The sequence below is a fragment of the Scyliorhinus torazame genome, chromosome 3 (genome assembly GCF_047496885.1).
Source record: "Scyliorhinus torazame isolate Kashiwa2021f chromosome 3, sScyTor2.1, whole genome shotgun sequence".
NCBI lineage: Eukaryota > Metazoa > Chordata > Chondrichthyes > Carcharhiniformes > Scyliorhinidae > Scyliorhinus > Scyliorhinus torazame.
The window spans coordinates 163643437-163670329 of NC_092709.1; the positions used below are offsets into that span (position 1 = coordinate 163643437).

General features: G+C 43.6%; 1 protein-coding gene across 2 annotated transcripts in view; it reads right to left on the bottom strand.

Annotated features, from left to right (window-relative positions):
• Positions 1-25410, bottom strand: part of adgra3 (adhesion G protein-coupled receptor A3) — a 272209-nt gene extending 246799 nt beyond the window's left edge. Inside the window, exon 1 of one of the 2 annotated variants that reach the window (XM_072496488.1) lies at positions 24241-25410. In XM_072496488.1, coding sequence (XP_072352589.1) covers positions 24241-24491 — 251 coding nt within the window. In that variant the 5' untranslated portion in view covers positions 24492-25410. The remainder of the gene's footprint in view (positions 1-24240) is intronic. The other variant, XM_072496487.1, reaches the window with a different exon arrangement.
• Positions 25411-26893: the final 1483 nt, after the last annotated feature.

A 26893-nucleotide genomic window follows, 5' to 3' on the forward strand; every position in this document is an offset into this window, starting at 1 on the left:
TCCTGGAAACTTTCCGTTTTTTTAACCCGTCGAACGGGCACCAAAAACTTGTAAAAGTGAACCAACCAAACCCCCAGCTATAACTCGCCCGATAGAGATGAGGCAAACCAGCAGCCAGGCCTCAAGGGCAGTAAAAGCAGGGGGAAAGACCCCAACCCCAGAACATGGGGACCCGCCTGGCGGCGCAGACCTGAACATGACCGACCCAGCAGAGTCGCTAATGTCGACCCAGTCATCGACGGATAAACTGATGGAGTTTATCTCCACAGATCTCCAAAGGCAGAGAGGCAGCAAAAAAGTATCTCACAGCAGCAATGAAGTTGGCAATAGAGGCCACGCCGGTTCCCATAAAGGGAGCGATGGACAGAGTGGAGCACAGACTGGAAGACCAAGAAGCGATGGTTCGAGACCTGGAGAAAGCGGCCACCGACCAGGAAGAGTGGATTACTTTGCTCGAGGCGACAACGTCTGTGACGATCCAGAAGGTGCTAAGTGGGAAGATGGATGACCAAGAGAACAGATCCAAACGACAGAATCTTCAGATCATTGGGCTACAGAGGGTCGGAACCCAACAGAATTTATCTCGAGAACGCTCGGGGCAGCACGGTAGCACAAGTGGATAGCACTGTGGCTTCACAGCGCAGGGTCCCAGGTTCGATTCCCCGCTGGGTCACTGTGCGGAGTTTGCACTTTCTCCCCGTGTCTGCATGGGTTTCCTCCGGGTGCTCCGGTTTCCTCCCGCAGTCCAAAGACGTGCAGGTTAGGTGGATTGGCCATGATAAATTGCCCTTCGTGACCATAAAAGGTTAGGAGGGGTTATTGGGTTACGGGGATATGGTAGAAGTGAGGGCTTAAATGGGTCAGTGCAGACTCGATGGGACGAATGGCCTCCTTCTGCACTGTTTGTTCGATGTTATGTTCTATGTTAAAGCTGGTTTGGGAAGAGGGCTTCACCAAAACCCCAGAAAAAGACTGGGCCCACATGTCGCTCCACCAAAATGCAATGTCAGGGGAACCACCACGGTAATAATCGCAAAGTTCCACAAATACCAAGATAAGGAACAGGTCCCGAGGTGGACAAGGAACATGCGGTCATGTCAGAGGGAAGGACACACCATTCACATTTACCAGGGCATTGGAGCCGACCTGGACAAGCGCTGGGCCAAAGCTGCACTATTTAAAAACAAGGTGCGATTTGGCAAGTTATACCCAGCGAGACTCTGGGTCACGCACAATGACAGGGAACATTACTTTAATACACCGGAGGAAGCGAACAAGTTTGTGCAGAAAAAATGACTCGAGGAAATAATGCGGAAAGACACAAAGTACGGACTTACACAAACTAGAGCGGGAAGGGCTAACTATACTTGGGGTCTGCCATCCATCTAGGGCAAGGGGCCAGACCCATACGGATTAAGACCAAAAGTCTCCTTTTTCCAGGAGGGAACCACCACACTACCAGATAAGCTGGTGTACAAGAGATCTAGAGTCTTCACCCATCTAAAAAGCCTGAGGGCCGGCATAGTCTTTCAGAGACCCACTTAAGAGAGAAGGACCAACTGAAGCTAAGGAAAGACTGGATGGGACACGTATACCAGTCATGCTTCGACACAAGGGTGAGGGGGGTGGGGGGTGGACATTCTATTTAACAAAAGGATAGCCTTTACAGCGACAAACACGGTGACTAACCCAAGGAGACGGTATATCATGGTTAGCAGGGTACTAGAAAGAGCCCCGGTGGTATTAGTTAACATAAATGACTCTAACTGGGACGACGCAGAGTTCATTAAAACGACCATGGCAGAGATCCCCTACCTCAATTCCCACTAACTGATCTTGGGAGGAGACTTTAACTCCGTACAGGACACGAAGGCAGATAGGTCTATCCCCAGATCGGGGGTCAAATCATTATTGGCGAGGGATCTACAGGAGGCAGAGTGGCGCAGTGGTTAGCACTGCAGCTTCATGGTGCTGAGGACCCGGGTTCGATCCCGGACCCGGGTCACTACCCATGTGGAGATTTGCACATTATCCCAGTGTCTGCATGGGTCTCACCACCACAACCCAAAGATGTGCAGGGTATGTAGATCGGCCACGCTAAATTGCCCCTTAGTTGGAAAAAAGATTTCCAAAAGGAATGGCGAGGGAACTAATCACCTTCATGGAGCAGATTGGAGTGATAGACCTATGGAGGTTCAACTATCCTAGGGAGGAGGAGTTCTCCTTTTTCTCCCATGTCCACAAAGCCTATTCCCATAGAGACTTCTTTGTAGTGGCAAAATAGGGGTAGTAGGGGCGGAATACTCCACAATAGTAATCTCAGACCACGCACCACACTACGTGGATGTGAGGTTGGAGGTGGCCTGCACTCCGCGCCCCCATGGAGGCTGGACACAGTCCTCCTCACCGACAAAACCGTCTGTAAAAGAATGACAAGCCATCGACAGGTATGTAACCTGCAACCAGCATTTTCCCCCCACCACATGCTGGGAGGCTCTGAAGGCAGTGATCTGGCAGGAAATAATAGCATACAGCGCACTCAGGGACAGGAAGGATATGGCAGGCGAACAACTCCATATTCGAAGTGGATCGGGAGTACTCCACGGCCTCGATGGTAGAGCTGCTGGTGGAGAGGGAAAAACTACAGCTGGAATTTGACCTGCTCTCCACTGGGAAAGCAGTGAACCAGACCCGCTAGGCACAGGTGACCTTTTGAGCACAGGGACAAAGCCAGCTGCTTACTAACAGCCGAGGAAACAGGTAGCCACAAGAGAGATAGCGCAGAAAAGAGACAGGAATGGTAGGATGGTCACCGCTCCAGAGGAAATCAATTGAGCCTTTGCGACCTTCTACTGAGGACATATTTGCGTAGAGGAACTCAAAAATGAAACAGCTCCTGGAAGGACTGGGCATCCTGGCTGTGGGGAAGGAAATGAGACAGGGACTGGAAGCACTCAATCTCATTGATCCCAAAGAAAGACAAAGACCCAACGGACGGTGGGTCATACAGACCCATCTCACTCCTGAACACAGACGGCAAAATCCTGGCGAGGCCAGAAGTAATTGCGGAAGATCAGGTTTGTCAAGGGCAGGCAGCTGACGGTGAACATCAGATGCCTACTGATCGTAGTCATGACCCTACCCGGGGAGAAGACACCAGAAATTATCATCTCCCTGGACGCAGAGAAGGCCTTCGACTGAGTAGAATGGAAGTACCTCATGGAGGTACTGGAATGGTTTGGTTTTTGGCCAGTTTTCACCTCATGGGTGAAACAGCTGTACAGCGCTCCCATGGCGAGCGTATGGATGAACACCACCAGTTTTGACTATTTCTAGCTGCACAGATGCACGAGGCAAGAATGCCCGGTGTCCCCGCTACTTTTCGCTCTGGCAATTGAGCCATTGGCCATCGCTCTTAGATCAGATCTTAAGAGGGGAGGCAAGGCACTTACAGGGGAGACAGGGAGCACAGAGTTTCACTCTATGCGGATGAATTGCTGCTCTCCATCACAAGCCCCCCTAGCCAGTATGGGAAAGGTAATGGAACTCTTGACGGAGTTCAGAGCTTTCTCAGGATACAAACTAAACCTTAGCAAGAGCGAAATCTTCCCGGTTGACTCCCACAGGGCGAAATAAGAGCTGGGAATGTGGTCATTAAAACTGGCACAAACCAAATTCAGATAGCCCACAGCTGGGCACAGTTCCACAAGTAGAGCCTGTCCAACCAGGTGATAAGAGACCTGCGGAGGTGAAACTCTCTCAGGGTTTCCTTGGTGGGAAGAGTGCAGATGAAAAAAAATAGAGCGTGCTGCCAAGGTTCATCTTCATTTTCAGTTGCCTCCGACCTTTAACCCTAAATCCTTCTTCACCAAGATGGACAAGCCAATTATGGCTTTCAGTCATGATCTCATTGAATGGTGGAGCAAACCTGATGGGCCAAATAGTCTACTTCTGCTCCGATGTCTTGGGTCTTTTGCAAATTATACATGTATTTGACCATTGGATACATTTATCCAACAAATAGACACAATGTAACATAGAAAGAGTTACTTAGCTGGATGCATTCACAAAGTAAATATCATTCTCCCTTGTTTATTAAACACGCATTTTGTTTTCTATTTTTCCCACCTCAATTTAGTTAGTTCTGACAGCAAGAAATCTAAACTGAAGGATTCTCAGTTTTTAAAATTAAAATCAATTCTACTTCAGATGTCCAACTGCACAGCTTAATAGTGAAATTTCCAAGAACAATCTAGAGTCTATGGGTCTCTTCTTTATTCCTCCTACAAAGCAACTATATTGGTAGCAGTGGCTACCTGCCCATATTCTCTAGATGGCAGAGCAAAAGAAAAATGCATCAGCAATTAATTGAGTTCTTTGAGCAGAGATAGAGGATACCCACATCATAACAGGGAGGGAGCACACACACACACAGAAGAAGCCTAAAATTGAAGAGGAGAAAACACAAATGCATAGTGAGAGTTAAAGTAGCAAAGGGACCCAAATGAGTGCTTTAAGGAATGGCAAGAAGCATACAAGCCTCATGAATGAAGCAGAAGACAAGGCTTTACCTGCGAGTAAGAAATGTGATGAAAATATGATGCAACAGTAAGGATAGGTTTTATATGGGTTTTCTCGGTCTGAAATGTTCTATGTGCCTCATTATGTTGGGCATAGAACAGCTACATGATGAACTGCAACAACTCACCAAAGTGGGACAGCATGTAACAAATGCACAACCTCCACCACTTAGAAGGACCACAGCAGCAGGCATAGGCGAAACACCACCATCACTAAACTCCCCATGAGTCATACACCCATCCTGGCTTGGAAAAAATTGCCCTTCCTTCATAATTGCTGGGTCAAAATCCTTGATCTTGCTACCCAACAATAATGTGGGAGTGCCTTTACAACACCGATTGCAGCGGTCCAGAAGACAGCTCACCACCATCTCCTCAAAAGCAATAATGGTGGGCTCAGTCAGCAATGCCCACATTCCAGGAAAGTATTTTTAAAGTTTACAATTACCATGCACTTCACTTGCCTGGATTTGCTCTTTTAGATTTGTACCACACTAACATTCCAAATTAGCAACTCAACAAAAAGAAACATGCGTTAGACCTGAAATTAGTGTGAAAAGTAGTATGGGACTTTTTTTGTATCTTTTATATCTTAATAAAAGCTACCATGATTATTATGTTTATGTTATTTTCCCTATTTTACAGAACTCTTCAAAGAAAGTGTCATTTGTTTTACAACACAAAAATCTAAAACTCTTAATAATTGAGTGCACAATATGTGAAACAAAAAAAATAGGAAATTCTATGCTGTGCATATGTATAAACATATTTAAGCCAAAATGAAGATTAGGTATCACTTGCTATACTTAATTCAATTCAGTTTGGAGTGTTTACAGTCCACACATTATAAAGATAATGTCAGTGCAAAGTGATTGAGTTCTACGCTGTTAAACTTAAGAGCGTAAAATGAGTGTCAGAACTCTTAACCATCCCTAAAGAGTAACAAAATGCAACCATCTCCTCCAGGGAGTCTCACTTCTTGAGTTGGGGCCCCGTCTCCAGATTCAGGCTACAAATGTAGCAATGATGTGAACTGAAACCACTTTGCACTGATATTGCAGTTGCAAAGTTTCCGAAATGGATGTCAAATGCTCCACCAGTGATGAACAATTAATTGCAAAAAGTTCTACGCACCTTATCAAGGCATTATAAATCCTTAGAATAAACAATTTCTAATCAGTTTTCTGCCATCTTAAACCTTAATTGATATTACATTAGTGTCTAATAACTGCAGCATTTTATTCACAGCAGAGTTTCAATTCTTCAGCTTTATGGCTCATAGATGGAACGGATATACCTGGCTTTTCAAACTATTCAGGCATTGATTAATGGTTGAATAATTCACTAAAAATAAAGAGGCTTCACCGTGACAGATTGACACACATGTTTAAATCTAAGCAGGAAACAATCTTGACTAGAACTGTGATACATTGTGAGCTAAAATAGCAAACAGCTGTATAAACAGTGTTAAAGGCCCAAATGTGCACCCAAGAAAGGCCGAGCAAGAATTATAATTCTGGATATCAATTTTCCAGACGGTTTTCCATACAGGAAAAAATACTATTACAAAGCAGAAAGTAGTTTGCAACCCTTTCAAATTCCGTAATTATTTTAACCTGATAAACAATAATGAAAATCATCTTGTCACTAGGTTAGCCCAACTATGCAGATGGATGTTTGGGCACAAAAACCTAAAGCTAACAGATATCTGGGAAATAAACTGTTCAGCCTTAACCTGGTGAAACAATATGCAATGTTTCTTCCCTCCACATGCTATAAGATTTGGTGATGCACATTCCGAGATAAGTAGTGGGCATCGGGCAGAATAACTTTCTTAACAGTGTTGATGTTTGCTGAATAATAATTTTTTAAAATATATTATGTAACATATATTATATGTACACAAGCATCTTTTTTAAAATTAAAAATAAATACTACGTCTCCTGTTCCTTCGAAAAGGTCACTCAAAACATGAATCTTTCACTTCTTTCAGGTGTCAATTGGCCTTCAGCATTTGTTCAGTATTTTTTAGTCCAGTTTCCTCTTTATCCCAATAATCACTTTTGTTGTGCAGTATAAACTTACAAATTCCAACCTCAAATAGGCCCCAACACAAAAACAAATCTCAGACTATAATAGGCTTTCTACTGGAGTTCATTCTGGATCTGCATTGTAAATGTGGATTCAGAATTCTGTTCGCAGCAGCCTGTTTGTTGCCATGGTGATGATGCATGGAAATCCCATGAAATGCAAATAGCAGCAAGCACATCATCTCCATGAGTATGCATTGTTCTGCATACTAAAATTTACTATATATATATATATATATATATCAAGATTCAGGAATGAGTGAGTGAAAGGGGAAGATGAATCTCCGAAAAACAGAAATGGTTCAATACAAGGAATTAAGGAATTCTAACAACTATAATAAGGTGCAATCAGAACAGTTCAGGGGTCTTTTCAGTAATTATGTCATTTTTTTAATGTAATGTTTATTTAGTCAGGTAAGTAAATTTAAAACCAATTCACATTTGCAGTAACAACCTGACCAAGAGGTTAACACTGTAGCAACAGAAATGACACAATACAATTAATTTAAATGCTAAAAACAACAAAATACAAATTATCAGTGAAAGAGAAGTACAAGTATCAGTCAGAGCCTGAACCCTTCAGCAAAAGGCATCCAGGGTAATAAAATTATTTAGCTTCAATTTTAGTTGTATCTTGTTCCATTCACTGGCAGTCGCAAACTAAAATGAATTACAACCAAAGATTCTGCTCACCCTTGTGTGAACAATTTGAGCAAGTCACATGACCTCAGAATAGAAGAATAGACAATAAACAATTTTTTTTACATAGGCTGGTGTTTTCCCTAGCCAGTTTCAATAAATTAACAGAAGCCAGTGGAGTTGCTGACTTGCGTGCATTGAGGCACCAGTTAATCAGGGAGTACAGGTCACATTGATGGGTGTGAAAAGGGGCAAATACCACAAGAGGATGTCTAACTTACCAAGAGTGGTTTTGGAAGCCATTTTATAAATGAGGTCATTGTCATCAAAAACAGACGGGATAGACATCTGAATTATTGTGTATTTAATAGAGTGAGTAAAAGAGCTTATTGTGATGCGGAAAATCAAGTCTAGACTTAAGCTTGTAAAACGTCAACGTGTAAATTAAAAGTCAAAGCATGGTTTAGCCAGATTCCATGATATTTGTAAATAGAAACTTGCTCAAGCTCTGATTTATCAAATGTTCAAATTTCACAGGCAAAGTAAGACTTTTCCTACTCTACTTGTAATCACAAAATCTTTACTCTTGATGATTATGAACTTGAGCAAGTTTCCACTTACAAATTTCATTGAGCACCCTGGTAGCAAGAAACCTGATGAATTGATCCAAATGGCATATTCAACCATTTTTCCAATACTAATTTTTATGAAAATATTTTTCATAATGTTTTATATCAGAATGCAGGACTATTTAAATAAATCATATTCCCTACACTTGTATCTTTCCTTTCCCTTATGGAAACTGCTTAATCCTCTTTCTTTCATACATATCAACAATCTGAGCTTGGGGGTTTATTGGCTGTGGTCATTAAATAGACGAGAAATAACGTGCAACAATCATGAACATTTTTAATCAATCCACATGATGTATGTGAACCTCACTGACACCCACAATACTGGTCACAAATAATTGGTCTAAATGGTTCTTTTGAGAATATATTATTTTTTCGATTATTTTCTAAGAAATTACAGGTGGGAAAATTTGTAACAAACTTAGATTGCCTTCCTTTACAAACAGAAAACACATGAAAATCTAGGTCTATTATCACATGAAAATTATTTGAAACCCCAAAACACTATAACCAAATCAGTGTGCACCTAATGCGCACAATACCATCCAATTGATTAGATATACCATGAAACAGCAACAAATAGAGGTTTCCCAGACTACAGGTACATGGCAATTGACTGAATTAAATTTAAATAATTATGATTATGAGAATACAACTTCACAGAATCAAGCAGAGTGAAATCATCAGTAATAATTTCAGAGGCCAGTGAATTACTTCTGACTTTTAGGCTTTTTTAATCTAATGAGGAATGGAGTGAAACTCAAAAGTCCATGTCCTGCTAATATTGCCCATTATACACTAAATTAGGATTTACTTGCAGGATTTACATGATGTTAAGCATCATGTCTACAGAAATATAAATAGACCAATGTGCAATCATGCATTCAGTACCTTGCACTTTAATATGTTGGCCCCGCACTGAATAAACTCCATTTCACATGACTGAAATTACAATGAGTAATGGCAGCATTTATCAGTCAACCGCAAAAGGCTAAAACCATTTCATTGTTTTGTTAGACAACCCAATTTACAATGAGACCAGAATAGTAGGTATGCAAAATACAATAAACCGCTCTCAATAAACAGTTTAAAACAAGCTGGTAAAAATCAGCAATCCAAGCTCAGTGGTGCATTGGCTGTGGTGGTTAAACATATATATGAAATAGGAGAAGGGTGGCACGGTGGTGCAGTGGTTAGCACTGCTGCCTCACAGCTCCAAGGACCCGAGTTCAATTCAAGCCTTGGGTGACTGTCAGTGTGAAGTTTGCACTTTCTCCCAGTGTCTGTGCTCTGGTTTCCTCCCACAGTCCAAAGATGTGCAGGTTAGGTGGAGTGACCAAGCTAAATTGCCCCTTAGTGTCCAAAAGATTAGGTGGGGTTACTGGGTTATGTGGATAGGGTGGAGGCATGGGCTTAAGTAGGGTACTCTTTCTAAGGGCCAGTGCAGACTCAATGGGCTGAATGGCCTCCTTCTGCACTATAAATTCTATGATTCTAAGTTGCCCATTTGCCCCTCAAGCCTGCTCTGCCATTCAATAAGATCATGGCTGATCTGTTTGTGTTTCAAATTCCACATCCCCACCTACCCCTGATAACCTTTGATTATCTTACCTAACAAGAAAGAATCTATCCATCTCTGCCTTAAAAATATTCAATGACCCTGTCACCACTGCCTTCTGAAGCAGAGTTCCAACATTGTATAACCCTCAGAAAGACATTTCTCCTCATTTCTATCAGCCACAAGAAGAAACATCCTGTCCATGTCACCTTGTCAAGAACCATAAGACATAGGAGCAGAATTAGGCCCCTCGGCCCATCAAGTCTGCTCCGCCATTCAATCATGGCTGATAAAACATTCAGGATGTTCGTGTACGTCAATCAAGTCACCCCTCAGTTTTTAAACTCCAGTGGAAACAAGCCCAGTCTGTCCAACCTTTCCTCATAAGACAATCCACTCATTCCAGGTATCAATCTAATAAACCTCTTCTGAAACGCCTCCATGCATCTAGATTCTTCAAGTAGAGATCAAAACTGCACACAATATTTGAAATGTGGTCTTACCAATGCCCTGAGTGGCTGAAGCATAACATCCTTACTTTCAAGTTCCATTCCTCTCGTAACAAAGGATAGCATCCATTAGCCTTCTTAATTACTTGCTGTATCTGCATAATAACTTTGTGACTCATGCACAAGAACACCTAGATCCCTCTGCAGCTCAAAATTCTAAGTGATACTGTTTTTAATCTTCCTGCCAAATTGAACTTCACATTTTCCCATATTGTACTCCATCCGCCAGATTTTTGTCAACTCACTCAACCTATCTATAATCCATCCACAACCTCCATATGTCTTCTTCACAACATACTTTCCTACCTATCTTTATATCATGTGCAAACTCAGCTACCATGCCTTCGTTCCCCTCATCCAAGTCATTTGTATAAATGTAAAAAGTTATGGTGCCAGCAAAGACCCCTGCAGGACATAATTAGTCACATCCTGCTAATCAGAAAAAGAACCATTTATGCCTACTCTGTTTTCTGTCAGTCAACAAATCTTCTATCCTTGCTAATATGTTACCCCCTACACCATGAGCTTCTATTTTACACAATAACCTTTGATGTGGCACCTTATCAAGTGCCTTCTGGAAATCCAAGTACATCACCTCTACAGACTCCCCTGTACCCACAATGCATTCTTAGCCCTTCAAAGAACTCGAATGAATTGGTTAAATATAGTGAGGTTATGCTTCAGTTGTACAGGGCATTGGTGAGATCACATCTGGAGTACTGTGTACAGTATTGATCACCTTATTGAAGGAAATCCATAAATGTGTTAGCATCTCAGAGGTTTCCTGGACTAATACCAATAATGGGCACGTTGTCTTATGAGGAAAGGTTGCAGAGGTTGGGTTTGTATCCACTAAAGTTTTAAAAAAAGAGTAAGAGGTAAGACTTGATCGAAACCTTTAAGATTCTGAGGGGTATTGAAAGGGTTGATGTGGAGAGGGGTTTTCCTCTTGTCCTAGAATCTTGAACTAGGGGTCACTGTTTAAAAATAGGGGGTCATTCATTTAAGACAGTGATGAGGAGAAATCTTTTCACTCAGAAGGTCGTGGGTCTCTGGAACTCTCTACCTCAAAAGGCAGTGGAAACAGTGTCTTTGAATATTTTAAGATAGAGCTGGATAGATTCTTGATTACCAAGGGGTAGCTTCTAGTGGCGTAATACAAGGGGAAGACATACACGAGGTGGCTCACACTAAGTACTGCACCTTTTGACCTTTTCTCTCAGTTTCTTTTGGAAACATACTTAATATGAGATAAGGATCCTATATGAGTGAAATGCCCAGAGAAGTCAGGGAAACGACGATGGATAGTAGAAGTTCGTCGATGGAATCAGAGGACTCTCCGAGCTCGCTGACAGATAAAATGCTGGAGGCAGACTCTGGGGCTCTGGCCACTACACTAACGGCTGAGGTGCTTTAGAGTACCTTGGCAAAGGAATTTGACAAACACTGGTGGGTTGCGTCGGAGGACCTCCGGAAATCGATGTTGGAGGCCTTGGCCACCATTCGAGTGGCTCTGGAGAAGACCAATGAAACTGTGAAAGCCATGGAGCGACGATAAAAGAGATGGAAGTGGCCCTCTCGAGATACAGTGATCACATTGTCTCACTGGAAGCAGAGATTGGCTGAAGTGAATAAATTGTTGAAGGCCAAGGGATATTAGTTAGAGAATTGAACCAGGAGGCAAAACTTTCAAATTGTGGGGCTGCCAGAGGTGATGGAAGGTCCAACACAGCCACAGAGTAGTTAGCACAGATGCTCAGGAAGATGATGGGGGAGGGTGGATTCACACCCCTCCGGAGCTGGACCATTTCCACCCTACACTCTGGCAAAGGTCTCACCCTGAGAATCCACTGCATGCGATAATAGCGAAGTTCCATAGCTTCAAAAAGAGACGGCAGCTTCTGAGATGGGCGCGGGAGCATCGTTACTTCAAATGGAATGGGCACACCATCAGGTTTTATCAAGGTGTGGGAGCAAAGCTGGCGAAGAGGGCTGCATTCAACAAAGCTAAGGCCCGCCCTGTACAAAAGTGAAGTCTTGTTCAGTGTGGTATATCTAGCACGACATAGAGTGATCTTTGAGGAAAAGGACTGTTTATTTGACGTGCCGGGAGAAGTGGACTACTTTGTTGGGTTGGGCATGGTGTAATTGGGTTTGGATGTTGGGGACGGGCATGTTGATTGCTGGGGTTCCACAGAATTTACAGTGCATGTTTACTTTTGTATTTTCCTGTTCTTATAGGGTTGAATAACCTTACAAGGTTGAATTTTTACAGCTTGGGATTAGGTATAAGGTTTAGTTTTATTGGTTGGAAGCATCCCTCCTTACCTAAGAGTTGGGGGGGGGGGGGGGGGGGGGGTGGAGGTCCAATCACCAGAGAAAAATGATTCTCCTTCTTCTCCCACGTGCACAAGGCCTACTTGCATATAGGCTTTTTTGTTGCAGGGAAAATGGTGCTCCCAGGGGTAACAAAGGCGGAATACTCAACGATAGTAATCTTCACACCATAGATGTGGAGGTTGGAGAAGGGCCAGGTCCAACAGCCCCCATGGAGACTGGATACGGCTTTCCTTGTCGTTAAGGAATTCTGTACAAAGATCTCCCAAGCCACACACGGTTATGTACCCTGCAACCAGAACGGGGAGGTTCTGAAGGCAGTGATCGGGATGGGGGGAGAGGGAGGGAAATTATAGCTTATAGGGTCCACAGACAGGAAAAATGGGCAGCCAAGCAGTGGACAAAAATATGAATACATTGATCAAAGTTGCTGTAATATTCTAATGCCCTCTCATCTCCCAGCAATGAAATAACATTTACAAATATTCCAATCGATGGGTCAAATGTGCATTTAGATCACTCCATACTGGAGGTGGATCTGCAGTACTCCACGGCCCCAACCGTGGAATTGCTGGTGGAGAGAAAATAAGCTGCAGATGGAATTTGATCTGCTCTCCACAAGAAAGGCAGCCCACCAACTCCGACAGTCACAGGGGCCTTTTACGAACATGGAGACAAGGCCAGCCACATGCTGGCGCACCAGCTAAGGAAGCAAGTAGCTTCAAAAGAGAAAGTGCAAGTTAGGGACAGAAATGGTAGGATGGTGGCAAACCCAAACGAGGTTAACAAGGCCTTTGCAAACTTTTACCAGGGGCTGTACACCTCCAAACCCCCAGAGGGGGACTCAGAGATTAAGCAGTTCCTTGACAGACTGGATATACCAGTGGTGGGGAAAGACAGGAAACGTGAGCTGGAAACACCGCTAGAGCTGGGCAAAATCGTAGAATGCATTAATTCCATGCAGGCAGGGAAAATGCCGGGACCGGGTGGGTTCCTGGTAGACTTTGACAAAAAATTTACCGCAGCACTGGCCCTGCACTTACGGGAGATGTTCAACAAGTCACCGTCGATGTCGCCCACACTGGCCCAGGCCTCGATCTCACTGATCCCCAAAAAGGATAATGACCCGACAGAGTGTGGATCATACAGACCCATCTCACTCTTTAACATCGTTGTAAAAGTCCTAGTGAATGTTCTGACGAGGCAGCTGGGTTTGTCAAGGGCAGACGGCTAACAGCGAACATCAGACGCCTGCTGACTGTAATAATGACCCCATACGTGGAAAGGGCACCAGCGATGATTGTTTTCCTGGATGCGGAGGAAGCCTTTGATCGAGTAGAGTGGAGGTACCTCATAGAGGTGCTTGAACTGTTTGGGGTTGGAGCAGGGGTCACCACGTGGGTGAATCTCCTGTACAGCGCTCCTATTGCGAGCGCACGGATGAACGCCACAAACTCAGAGTACTTTTGGCTGCATTGGAAAAGGAGGCTGGGGTGCCCCTTAACCCTGTTCTTGTTCGCACTGGTAATGAAGCCACTGGCCATCGCCCTTAGCTCAGCAGTGGTGGACGGGCATTTGGAGAGCGGGCAGGGAGCACAAGAGTATTACTCTATGTGGATGACCTGTTCCTCTACATATCGAATCCCCTGGCCAGCATGGGAACTTAGGGAGTTTGGTGCCTTCTCAGGTTACAAAATCAATCTGGGGAAGAGCAAAATTTTCCCCGTGAACCCCCAAGAGGGAGAAGTGGAGCTGGATCAACTAACGTTTAAAGTGACCCAAACCAAGTTCAGATATCTGGGGATACAAGTAGCCCACAACTGGACGAGGCTCCACAAGTGAAACCTCTCCCAGTGGTGCAGGAGGGGAAGATGCAGCGGCCGAGTGCTCCAATTGAGCTGGAGGAGGTGATGGGGTGCATTGGGTCAATGCAATCTGGGAAGGCCCCGGGTCCGGATGGATTCCCAGTAGAATTTTATAAAATGTTCGTTATTGAGTTGGGGCCTCTCCGAGTGGAAATGTTTAATTATTCAGTCAATAAGGGGGACCTTCCGCCCATGCTGACACAAGCATCAATTTTGCTTATTTTAAAGAAGGATAATGATTCAGGAGTTTGGATCATATCGTAGATATCACTTTCAAATGTGGATGCAAATGTGCTGGCCAAGGTGCTGGCAACGTGCATGGATAGTGATAGGTCAGGACCAAATGGGGTCCGTGAAGGGGCGACAGCTATCGTCAAATATTAGAAGGTTATTAAATGTGGTGATCTCCCCCCCCCCCCCCCCCCCCCCCCGCCCCGCCGCCGAGGGGTCAGGAAAGGGAAGTGATAATATCTATGGTCGCAGAGAAGGTGTTTGACCGGGTTGCGTGGGAATACCTGTTTGAAGTTTCGGGGCAGTTTGGTTTGGGGCCAGGGTTGGTAGGGTGGATTAAGATGTCATGCACGGCTCCGAGAGCCGATGTACATATGAATAATACAAATTTGTTATATTTCTGTTTGCACCGGGGAACGAACCATGGTGTCTGCTGCTCCAGTTGCTTTTTGCATTGTCGATTTAACCACTGGCACTTAGGGCTTCAACTGAGTGGAGAGGTAGCGAGAGAGGGTTATAGAGCATGGAGTGCCCCTCCATGCTCCATACACAGAAGACTTGCTGCTGGAGATCACAGACCCGGTGAATAGGATGGATAGGATTATGGGGGTATTGACAGAGTTTGGGTCGTTTTCAGGGTATAAGCTTCATGTGGCAAAGATCGAGGTGTTCCTGGTCAATGCTCAGATGCAGGGTAAGGGTTTGGGGAAGTTGCCATTTTGGCTGGTCATTTCGAATTTGATACCTGGAAATAAGGGTGGCGCATAGTTGGGCTCAGTTTTATAAATTGAATTTGGACAATTTGGTAGAAGGGATGAAGGGGGACTTCAAGAGGTGGGATGTTCTTCTGCTTTCGTTGATGATGACAGTTGTACCGAAGTTTCTGTTCACCTTTCAGAATCCCCCATTTGTATGCCAAAGTTGATTTTTAGGAAGCTAAATAGGTTGCTTTCGGATTTTATATAGGCAGGTAAAGCACGTTAGGAGGGTGTTTCTGGAGAGGGCCAGGAAGGGGCACTGGGGGTGGCATTGCTGAATTTGTTGAATTGTGACTGGGCAGCAAACGTGGAGAAGGTTCGGAAGCGGGTCATGGAGGAAGGGTCAGTGTGGGGTCAGATGGGGGAGGCTTTGCGTAGGGGGACGCGAGGACACTGGTGTTGCCACTTCTTCCATTCTCACTGGCCCAATACTCCATGAGCCGGTGGTGGTAGCAGAGCTTTGAATCAGTGCAGGCAACATTTTAAGACTGAGGGCATGTCGTTGTGGGCATTGATTTGTGATAATCATAGATTTATTTGTGCAGCGTTGGACTAAACGTTCAGGGTATGGGAGGCGATAGAGAGGTTCAGGGATGAGTTTGTGGAGGGCAGGTTTGCAGAGTTGGGAGTATTGGTTGAACCGAGGGGTAATGGGTTTCGGTATTTGCAAATCAGGGACTTGTGAGGAAGGAGCTGGCCACGTTTCAGAGGCTTGTCCACCTGTCATTGTTTGAAACGATTGTGTCGGAGGATGAAATGAGGAGGGTAAGGTCTCCAATATCTATGGGAAGTTAATGGAGTGGGAGAGGGCTTCGCTGGAGGAGGTAAAAAGGAAGTGAGGAGCCTCTGGGGAGGGGGGTTATCGAAGCGAGGACATGAAGCAAGGCCCTGCAGAGGATAAATTCAACCTCCTCCTGTGCAAGATTGAGCCTAATTCATTTCAACGTGGTGCATTGAGCGCACTTGACAGTATTGCAGATTAGTTGGTTTTTCCCAGAGGTGGAGGATAAATGTGGGCGGTATTCAAGGGGGCTGGCAAATAACACTCATGTTCTGAAGTTGGAGGAGTTTTGGGAGGCTTTTGCAGGGGCTATATCAGAGATTTGGGGGGTGATCGTGGCCCCAAGTCCATGAGTGGCGATATTTGGGGTGTCGGAATATTTGGGAGTGCAGGTGGGGAGATAGGATGATGTGTTGGCCTTTGGCTCCCTGCTAGCCCGGAGGCAGATCTTGTTAGGGTGGTAGGATCTGGAGCCGTCCAAGGCTGCAGGGTGGGCGAGTGACCTGGCAGAATTTCTACAACTGGAAAAGATAAAATTTGCCATTAGGGGTCAAAGGATGGGTTCTTCTCAAAGTGGAGGTTGGCATCACTTTCTTCAAGGAGCAGTAGGGGTCAGTGGAGGGTGGGGTTGTTATGGGTTATTGTTCTTTTACATTATAATTATAAAATGGGACATGTGGGGTGTCCAAGGGAATGGAGGGATTTTTGTATTTTGGCATGTGTATAAAGATGAATGTTTACTGTGTTTTGTATATAAATTGAAAATGCCTTGAATAAAATATATATTTTTTAAAGTTCATTTCCTGATTTAATTACTGCAAACAACCCCAACTGTTAATGCGCGTACGAATGCTCAGAACTCTGGCTTTGCTAATATGTGGAGGCCCTCTTTTAAGTGGAGGAGGATAAATCAAAGGCAGGGGGAGGGGAGAGGGGGAGCACAGGTGTCCCTGTACCCAGATGATCTACTTCACTATATTATGGACCCAATGCCCTCTATGGACGAGATAATGAAGCTGCTTAGGAGCTTGGCTCCTTCTCGGAGTACAAGTTGAACTTGGACTCGGGGGAATGCTTTCCAGTCAACCCGCCAGGAAGTAGAGCCCAACCCAGCTGGGGGCGTTTCCTTTTTGAATTTCCAAGACTAGCTTTCATTATCTGAGGGTCCACAACTGGGCCTCACATCATAAATTACATTACAATAAACTGGTTGATAGTGCCAAGTCCGACTTAGAGGTGACAGACAGGGTTCAGACTATTAAAATGAATGTACTCACAAGATTTTGAGAATTTTATTTATTTTTCAATGTCTCCCCATTTTACTCCCCTCCTTTTTTGTCAAAGTCAACAAATTAGTGTCCTCCTTTATCTAAGTGGGCAAGACTCCAAGGATCTGTGGGGCTTTCCCCCCCCCAAAGAGATGGACAGTCAGGGGGCTTGGCTCTACTCAATGTATTGTTTTACTATTGGGCAGCCAATATTCAGAAGATATTGTGTGATTCAGTGATCTTGGTTCCATTTGGGGACAAATGGAAGCAAACTCCTGCACGGTTTCTAGCCTTCGCGCAATTATTATGGCCTTTCTCTCTGGTAAGATTTTTCCTGAATCCAGTGGTGTCCACCCTGAAAATATTGAAGCAGTTCAAGCTCTGTTCCCTGTCTTCGCTAGCCCCCCATCTTCAACAACCACCTTTTTCTGCCAGTGGGTTTTGACTTGTTTAAGTCATGGAAAGGGAAGGGTTTGGAGACCTGTTTGTGGAAAGGAAGCTTGCCAGTTTTGAGGAGTTGGCCGAAATTCTAACTACCTGGTTCCAGTCTTTTTAGGTTCACGGTTTTTCACCCAAGGCCTTTTCCTTGGCACCACCCTCATCATTGTTGAAGAGGATTTGGTCTTTGGCCGGGTCTGATGGGTGGACTATTTTGGGCATATGTGGCCATATCCGCTCAGCAGAGTGAGCTCCGTTGAGTGAGGCGAGGACAAAATGGGAGGGCGAATTGGGTCCCATTCTAGATGGTAAGGTATGGAGTGAGGCCCTTCATAGGGTCAACTCCACGTCTTCATGTGCGCGGCTAAGTCTGATTCAATTCAAGGAGGTGCATAGAGCACATCTGACTAAAGCAAGGATGAATAGATTTTTCACTGGAGTGGAGGACAAATGTGAGCATCACTCTCGGGGGGGGGGCGGCTAATCACACCATGTATCCTGGTCTTGTTCCAAGTTGGTAAGCTTCTGGGCCATGTTGGAAATACGCAATGTTGACTTGGATCTATGCCCACCCGTCGCCACATTTGGGGTATCAGACTTGCTGGTGTTTCAGACAGAGCTGAAGGCAGATGTCCTCGCCTTCATCTCGTTTATAGCCCAGAGAAGAGTTCTGCTTGGGTGGAAGTCTCCTACTCCGCCTAATGCCTGGGGTTGGTTGGGTGATCTCATGTGTTTTTTCAAATTTTGAAACGGTTAAGTAGTACACCATTAGTGTGTCACTAGAAATGTTCTACCCAAGATGGCAGTCGTTCATTTCTTCTTTTAAGGAACTAGTCATGATCAGTTGCTTGGATTTTGGGGTTCAAGTTAATATGTACTTTTACTTGTTAATCTCTTTCTTCTATTGTGTAATTTTGGTTAATTGTATTGTATGGTTTTGTCATTATGGAAAATGTTTAATAAACATATTTTTTTTAAAACAAGGATTATCGGGGTTAGGCAGATGTGTGGCGTTGAAGTTGCAATCGGATCAGCCATGATCTTGAGTGGTGAAGCAGGCTCGAGGGGAAGAGTGGCCCACTCCTAATTCGTATGTTTGTACCCTTTTTCCAAATAAGACGACAAAATCTGTACATAGTACTCGAGATCTGATCTCACCAAGACCTTGTACAGCTGCAGCAAACTTCCTACTTTTATATTACATTCCCCTTGCAATAAATGCCAACATTCCATTTGCCTTCCTAATCACTTGCTGTACCAGCATACAAATTAACTTTGGGTGATTCATGTACCAGGACACCCAGATCCCTCTGTATCATTAGGTTCTGCAATCTTTCTCCATTTAAATAATGTGCTGCTTTTCTATTCTTCCAGCCAAGTGCACAAATACATTTTTTCCCACATTATACTCCGTCTGCCACATTTTTGCCCAGTCACTTTCTATATCCCTTTGTAGACTCTTTACCGCCTCTTGACAACCTACATGCCTAATTATCTTGGCATCATTGGGAAATACAGTTACCATACATTCAGTCCTTTCATTTAACTAATTGATATTGATTGTATATCGTTGAGGCCCCAGCACTGATCCCTGTGGCACTAGTTACTGCTTGAGAACCTGAAAATGACCGATTACCAAGGCAGGCCAGCAGCACCGTTCAATTCCCGTACCAGCCTCCCCGAACAGGCGCCGGAATGTGGCGACTAGGGGTTTTTCACAGTAACTTCATTTGAAGCCTACTTGGGACAATACGAGATTTTCATTTCATTTATTCCTACTCTCTGCTTTATGTTAGCTAACCAATTAGTTCCCATGTTAATAGGTTAGCCCATTGTTGGAGACAATGGCTATAGAACAGGAGAACATGGTGTTCTGAACTAATTGGGATTTATGAATAGTTGAAACTGGCAAGGCAAGCATTAAGAGCAGTGTGAATATTTTACACTCCATGAGAGAAAATATCATGTAGCCTTCCAGAGCTAACGGGAGATCTAAACAAAGATTTTTCATAGGATTAAAGAAATCCTATATTCTCAGATCAAGGAGTTATTGATGAGATGTCACCAAATTTAAAACTCTTGGAAAATATTTTACATAGCTTTATTGGAGCACAGAAAATGTTACCACAGGGCGCATAGGGAGAGAGCACTGCATCTTTTAATTGAAAAATAGATAAACCTTCAGCAGAGAAAGATACAAGGCTGTGGCTTGGTCAAGCACTGTAAACACAACAGGAAAAAATAGTTTTCTATTGCACTGTAAGTTTGTATGGTTTTATCCCTTACATTACCCAGTAGCTAAATGTAGTACTGTGGAAACTATACTAAAGTGCCGCAGACTCCACAGTTGTCGGCTGGTTTGATCGTACAACACAAAACTGGAAAGGAACTTAGGCTAGTTATGTTCCAGAAATTATGTTTTGAGGTTTTAATGAATGACATTCTGTAATGCTCCAAAAATTGATACAGTACTGCTTTCCTCAAATCAAGAAGCCAAATGCAAGTTTCACTGATCCATTTCTAAGGGAATTAAATTATTTATTTATTTTTAAATTTAGAGTGTCCAATTATTTTTTTTTCCAATTAAGGAGCAATTTAGTGTAGCCAATCCACCTAACGTGCACATCTTGTAGAGTTGTGGGGGTGAAACCCATGCAGACATGGGGAGAATGTGCCAACTCCACACGGATAGTGACCCAGGGCCGGGATTCAAACCCGGCTCCTCAGCGCCACAGTCCCAGTGCGATCCACTGCACCACATGCCGTCCCATTATTGCTTTATTTTGTTTGATAGGGTTATAGTTTAAGAAAGAGAGAAACTCAAAAAAGGTGCATGATAGAACTTTGCCCTCCAGTAATCCCTTTAACCAAATCCTCTTTGGTATTATGATATTTCAGTTAGGCTTGCCTAATATTTCTCTCACCTGGTTATTTTTTCTTCTTTACAACTTCAGTACCTAACTTTAATCTCCAAGTGTTTCCAAATGAATAAAATGTTCGACTCATATCCTTCTATCATTTTGTAAATAAGCTCATGGCATAACTGATCACACTTTCAAATAGTTCTGACAACGCTTTGTACGGTATAAATCGTTGCCTTGTATTTGTAAATATATGCACACAGATATATACACATCTTAACATTTGATTCATCTGAACAATCTTGCCACACTACATTAATTAGCCTTTCAATGCAAAGTCAAACTTACTTACAAACCAGTCTTTATCCAGCTCTAACACATCTGCTCAAGTCTAAAGTCCTTGCAATAGCATTGTTATCTGCAGGTTTTGCTTTCCCACACTGGAGTATCACCTGCTAACAATATCCTCAGAACAGTCATTAGTAACTCAGAACAACAACCACAGCCACAGCACTGTGAAATTCCACTTGCCACCAATGAACTAGAACAAGTCCCATTGACTAATCACAGTCTTATAATTTCACCAAATAGCAACCCTTTCCTTAGCTTTAAATTTGTTATAAAGGGCACTGTTAACTTCGTCTGAAAAACAAGCCGGAGTCAACCATAACAGCATTTTCTGTTATTCTCTGAAAACAAACTTTCCAATGTACTGTAAATTCTATGATTTCATGCGAGTTTTTGTTCCACAAATCAACCTTAGAATGCCTCACATCTGAACTGGCCCAAAGACCCAATGAGTTTAAACTACTATACAGATGTCAAATCCAACTAAGCTGGAAAAAATGTGTGGCAATCTATGTATCTGTGGATCCCAGATAAAATAAATTTTGAACATCAGATAATTGATCAAATGATTTATTAAGATTCACAAAGGGTTCTGATTGTATTAGCATTTCTCAAAGGGTAAATTAGGAATATTAAAATCATTATTTCAAACATGGAATAAAATAATTTTCCTAGTCAATTAAAATGGATTAGTTCACCTGGTGAAAAAGTGCATGTTACAAACCCAAAGAAACTAGATTTTTTTTAAGGGAAATGCAATTCTAATGTATTCTGAAAGGGCAGTCCTAATAAGAATACCCAGAAAAGGCATGCATACTTGAACAATCTCTTTCCCGTCTCCTTCTCATGATCTCTTAATCCCGAAGGCTCCCCCAGACAACAAAATTACTCAATCATTCCAGAATGGTCCTCTATTTGCTTGCAGTTGTTTCTTTTCTCTCGAGGTTAAAGCACAAAATTTAGAAATCAATTGATAACCGCTCCCCAACAGTTGCAGATCAAGATGCACAAACAAATGTATTTCTGCCTCATTTTATACATAATCTAGTACAATCTCCACTATGCACTCACTAAGTATCAGCAAGAGTTCTGACACTTCACCACTCTAGACATCTTGCACCAGCTCAGTGCCAGAATGCCTGATCTTATACGGCCAACCTTCTAATCATCCTGTTACTCATTTCCAGATTACAGATAATATATTATTCCCCCAGATCCCCAGTTATTAAATCAAAGCACTCCAGCAATAAATGTTGCACCCACAATTGAAGTGCCTTCAAAAGAATCATGTTAGAGAAAAATAAAATGCCCAAACCTCAATACTACAGCAACATATTTGAATACTTGCCTTCTCACAACTGCTGGTACACATACCATCAGCATATTAACTGACTAAAAAGTGACTGAACTGAACACTAAGAAAATAACATTCAGATCTCACATCTTCAAATCCGAATAATCCAAATAACATTTTTGAAGCCATGAAATCCGCAATCTTCTCCTCACACACACCTTGCTGGACCATGAATCTCTCGGTCAAGGTGCTAATCCCCTATGACTAATAAACCTCTGCTAATGCCATTCTTCATGCACGCAGGAAATGTTCTTTCCCTCAGGCAGCTCAGGCAATGAACAAGTGCAGAGAGAAAGAAAAACACAAGTACTGTTCAATAAAACATTAATACAATGAATACAGCTTCAAGACAAAGTTTTGGGATGGAATACATTTTGGGTTTTGGGGCATTTTTAAAATCTTGTATTAGTATCTGGATGCCAAACTTAGGCTGCTGGGGTGGCATGATCTTTGATGTTCCAAATGGCTTCTACTAGATCTTGACTTTTCTTTTGCTTACATTTGCAAGATTGGCATTATATTCCATTGGGACATTTAATAACCAGACAAAGTTCCCATGGTCCAAATAATTTATGTCTAACAGGCACATCAGTCATACATTACTTTATCCTAGTTGCAATTGTTATTTCAGCTGCTTTAGTTACAATGCAGATTTTTCTAATTACCAACTAGCTGTTTGCTGTGTTGTTTTTACATATGAAAAACATTCCCTGCCTTTTCCTCACCATATTAGTACATCACATTGATTGCTGTTGCCTGAAGCACATGAATCCATAGAGCTGTTAAAGTACAGTTGAACAAAATCAAACTCAAAGTCAAACCACTGTCACAGGTAAAAACAGCTACACATGCGTGTGCGCGCGCACACACACAACACAATGCATGTAGAGCATTGGTATGAAGCTAACATTACTTTGCACCAATGTCAAACTTTTGCAGTGAAAATTAGATGTCAAGGCCACATGACTCCAAAGTGGAATCGTCAAATTCAGGCTTCACGAGTGTATTACTGCAGCAGTAAAAAGCCAAGAAACTTCACACCACTAATGGTATTATTGTCCATTGATGGTGCATTCATGTTGCATTCATGTTGCAACATATGGTTCAATATCTGTAAACAAAGGTCTGCAGCAACATCTCCCATGGAAGTTTTGTGCAAGTTGGTGCTTTTATTGTACAGATTCTAACTATGAGTTATGAAAATGTGAATTCAATTAGTACTAGGAACTTAAAATTGTAGGAGGGTTTTAAAATACATGCATATTGTCTGGAATATGTGCCGTCCCTTTAATGCAGGGTTCTTTCTATTCAAGTAACAATCATTTTTGGTGAATATTTTTGTAAACTGTGCCCCAGTTTTCTTAGATTACAAATCGGTGCATTAATTTGCACAATGACAAGAGTTGGATAATTTCAGTGCAACCAGCACTCCCCACCACTGCCTCCTCCCCACCAAAAGATATTTTCATAAGAATCTGCTGAACTACAAATTGTAACTAACAAAATGGGATTGCAGGGAATATATAACTATGAGCCAAGGAAAATGTGTGGATTCCAGTTCTTTTGTAAAAGAAAACTGTTAGATGTGGTTACATAATTTTACAAGTGGGCCATTCTCGGCTATCTCTAGTGTCTTCATTTTGATTGATCAAGTGACATGAGTAAGAGCAGAGTGGGATTAAACTAACAAAGAGCCACCAAAATAGCATAATGGATTGAATGGCCTCCTTCTTTGTTCTATCATTCTGAGTTAAATATAGATTTTGTGAAGAGCAACTGCAAAACACTCTGCAATCACTGAGGAGAGCAAGGTTATTGTCCCTTCACTAAATAAACATTCGTTCTGCGACCATCATATGGGCTTCCGAACCTTGCGCTTAAACGTTTCAGAAATATACTTAAAAGTGGCCCAAAAACATAGACCGAACTTCGCCACAAATTCAAACGTACATCCTACAAAGTACCCGCTGCCCATTTCTTTGAATACTTACAAAGTGACTGTCCTGTTGGGGAGCGTATCCAGTGGGAAAATCTCAGTCAGCTCCAGGTTGGTGCACACGACTTTCTTGTCTGCCGTCCCAGGGACTGGGGTGGCCGCCGGGGAGGAAGAGAGTTTCCCAGCGTTTTTCGGACGCTCGTCCAACCGTTTACAGCCACTTGGAACCGAGACACAAGCACCGACCGCCAACAATAAAATCACCCCTGACAGCTCCACACACACGCCGGCGATACGGGATTTCATTTTCTGGAAGTGCAGTTACAAACTTCGGCGGTCGTAAATCCCAGTATCGGGACAAACTTTCCTGCGGTTTGTGTGTGTCCCCTTAAAAGCGAATGGAAAGCCCCTCCAAAGAGGCCCGCAAAGCACAATAATTCCCCATTCAAAGGCTGTACTGGAAATGGTGAAACACGATGCCCGGGTTCACAAGCTTCTCACACACGGTTTATAAAACTTGAATTCAGTCGGTGGGCCCCCGTCCTTCAGCGGGCTTCGCGTTTCTTTTCTCCGTAATGCCGGCTGCCAGCCGGAATCAGCCCACATTTCTTTGTGTCGCCCGACTCGAGCAGCAGCTTCTTCACCGGCCACATCCAGGAGAGAGAGCCCGAGAGTGTGGGGGGAGGAGTGCGGCCACAGACAGACAGGCGGAGAGCTGCGAGTGGCTGAAGCAGAGGCGACCGACTGGCAAGCGCAGACACACAAAGAAATACACAGCCTTCTTCCCACATTGATCTGCAGACACCCCTCCCCTTACAAACCTCCCGGGAGAGAGACCCGCAGCTCCAGACCCAATTCAAAATCTTCCCCTTTTTCTTCCTGAAGCAAATGCAGTCTGGAAAGAGGCGAAGTGGGAAAGGTCTGGAAACGGCCACCTCAAACTTCGCAGTCGCTCCGGCGGAAATTTGGCGATAAAGAGGGATCGACGTAGATTTGTTTTTCCTTATTGGGGGGAGAAGAGGGTGAGATTTCTCGCTGTTGAAGATTTCGATTATATTCCCGGGCCTTGCGGGCAAATTGTGTGTAGGTTTTTTTTTTGAGTATGTTCCTCGTGTCCCGCGGTCTATTGTTGTGGAGCGAACTCGACCCTGAAAAGTTTCCGTCAGTGGAGACGCTGCTTCCGACCTGCTGCCTCCATGTTGGACTGTTCCCAACACCGCCCAGCCCCTCCCCTCCCCAGGCAAAGTGGGGCACAGGTACTCAGTGTGAGCACTTCACTCCAGGAATGTGTTTTACACACCTGTACACTAACATGCCTGCAAAGTTTCACTCCCTGTCGTCTGCTTGCACTTTTGTCTGTGGACTACCCAGAGTCAAGCGCTGTTTCCCCACTTGGTGCAGCGGGGAGAAGTCCCCGCTTGTTAACCGCAAATTTCTGGATCAAAACACACTTGGGTTCCTGCTTCCAGCGTTTTGAAAGTTTCAATGAAATGTGAATCATGCTCCACATTCTATCCTTAAAACCACGGCCACACTGCAAAACTACTTAATTAGCTGTAAAGCGCTTTGAGATGTCCTGGGGGCATGAAGGGCTCCATCTTCTTTCCAATTTAAAGCAAGGCCACCGGTTAATGATGACTAAATGTACATATTAGATTCTATGATCTTTGCCAGTGTTTGAAGAATTGCACTTTGTAATTTCATCCTTCATTGGGCCTGTGTTTTGAAAAACCTCCATGCCGGTGAGCTTGGGGGATCTTATAGAAACATAAGATTATGAAGGGAATAGATAGGATAGATGCGGGCAGGTTGTTTCCACTGGCGGGTGAAAGCAGAAATCATAGCCTCAAAATAAGGGGAAGTAGATTTAGGACTGAGTTTAGGAGGAACCTCTTCACCCAAACGGTTGTGAATCTGGAATTCCTTGCCCAGTGAAGCAGTAGAGGCTCCTTCATTAAATGTTTTTAAGATAAAGATAGATAGTTTTTTGAAGAATAAAGGTATTAAGGGTTATGGTGTTCAGGCCGGAAAGTGGAGCTGAGTCCACAAAAGATCAGCCATGATCTCATTGAATGGTGGAGCAGGCTCAAGGGGCCAGATGGCCTACTCCTGCTCCTAGTTCTTATGTTCTTATGTGGCTGATAGAACAGAGAGCCTGGGCTGTGACATTGACAATCAGGGTAATACTGGATGGTGGTGGAGCAGGTGAGAAGTCCCTGGAGGTGTCGGTGTATTCAGTGTCCTGGTGCCATATCGGCCCACTGCAGAAGCCATCCAAGTGCTGAGGGTTTCATTCAGCCCTAATTCCACTGGGAATGCCAAGGAGACATGGGGATAAGGCCAGTCGCCTTGGCTCACCAGCATAAATGGCAGGCGGCCTCCCGGAAGAACACACCGCAATTTGAGCAGAAACCTCGTTTCCGCCATTCAGGTTAATGTGGCTTTTGAATTTTTTTACCACGATCGTAATATATCGGAAGATCCTCCAGAGGTTGGTCATATCTGACTTTTTGGACAGCCTACTGATCCCAACTGTTGAGGTGGATTGTAGCGATAAGTTGGAATCCCTGATGAAACCTTAAAATATATTGGATTGATGCAATCAGGCAAAGTCCCTGGTCCAGATGGTTTCCCGATTGAATTCTGTAAGAAATTCTCAGAGCAGCTTGTGCCTTTTGTTATGGGCCAGGGTTTAGAGAACCCAAAAG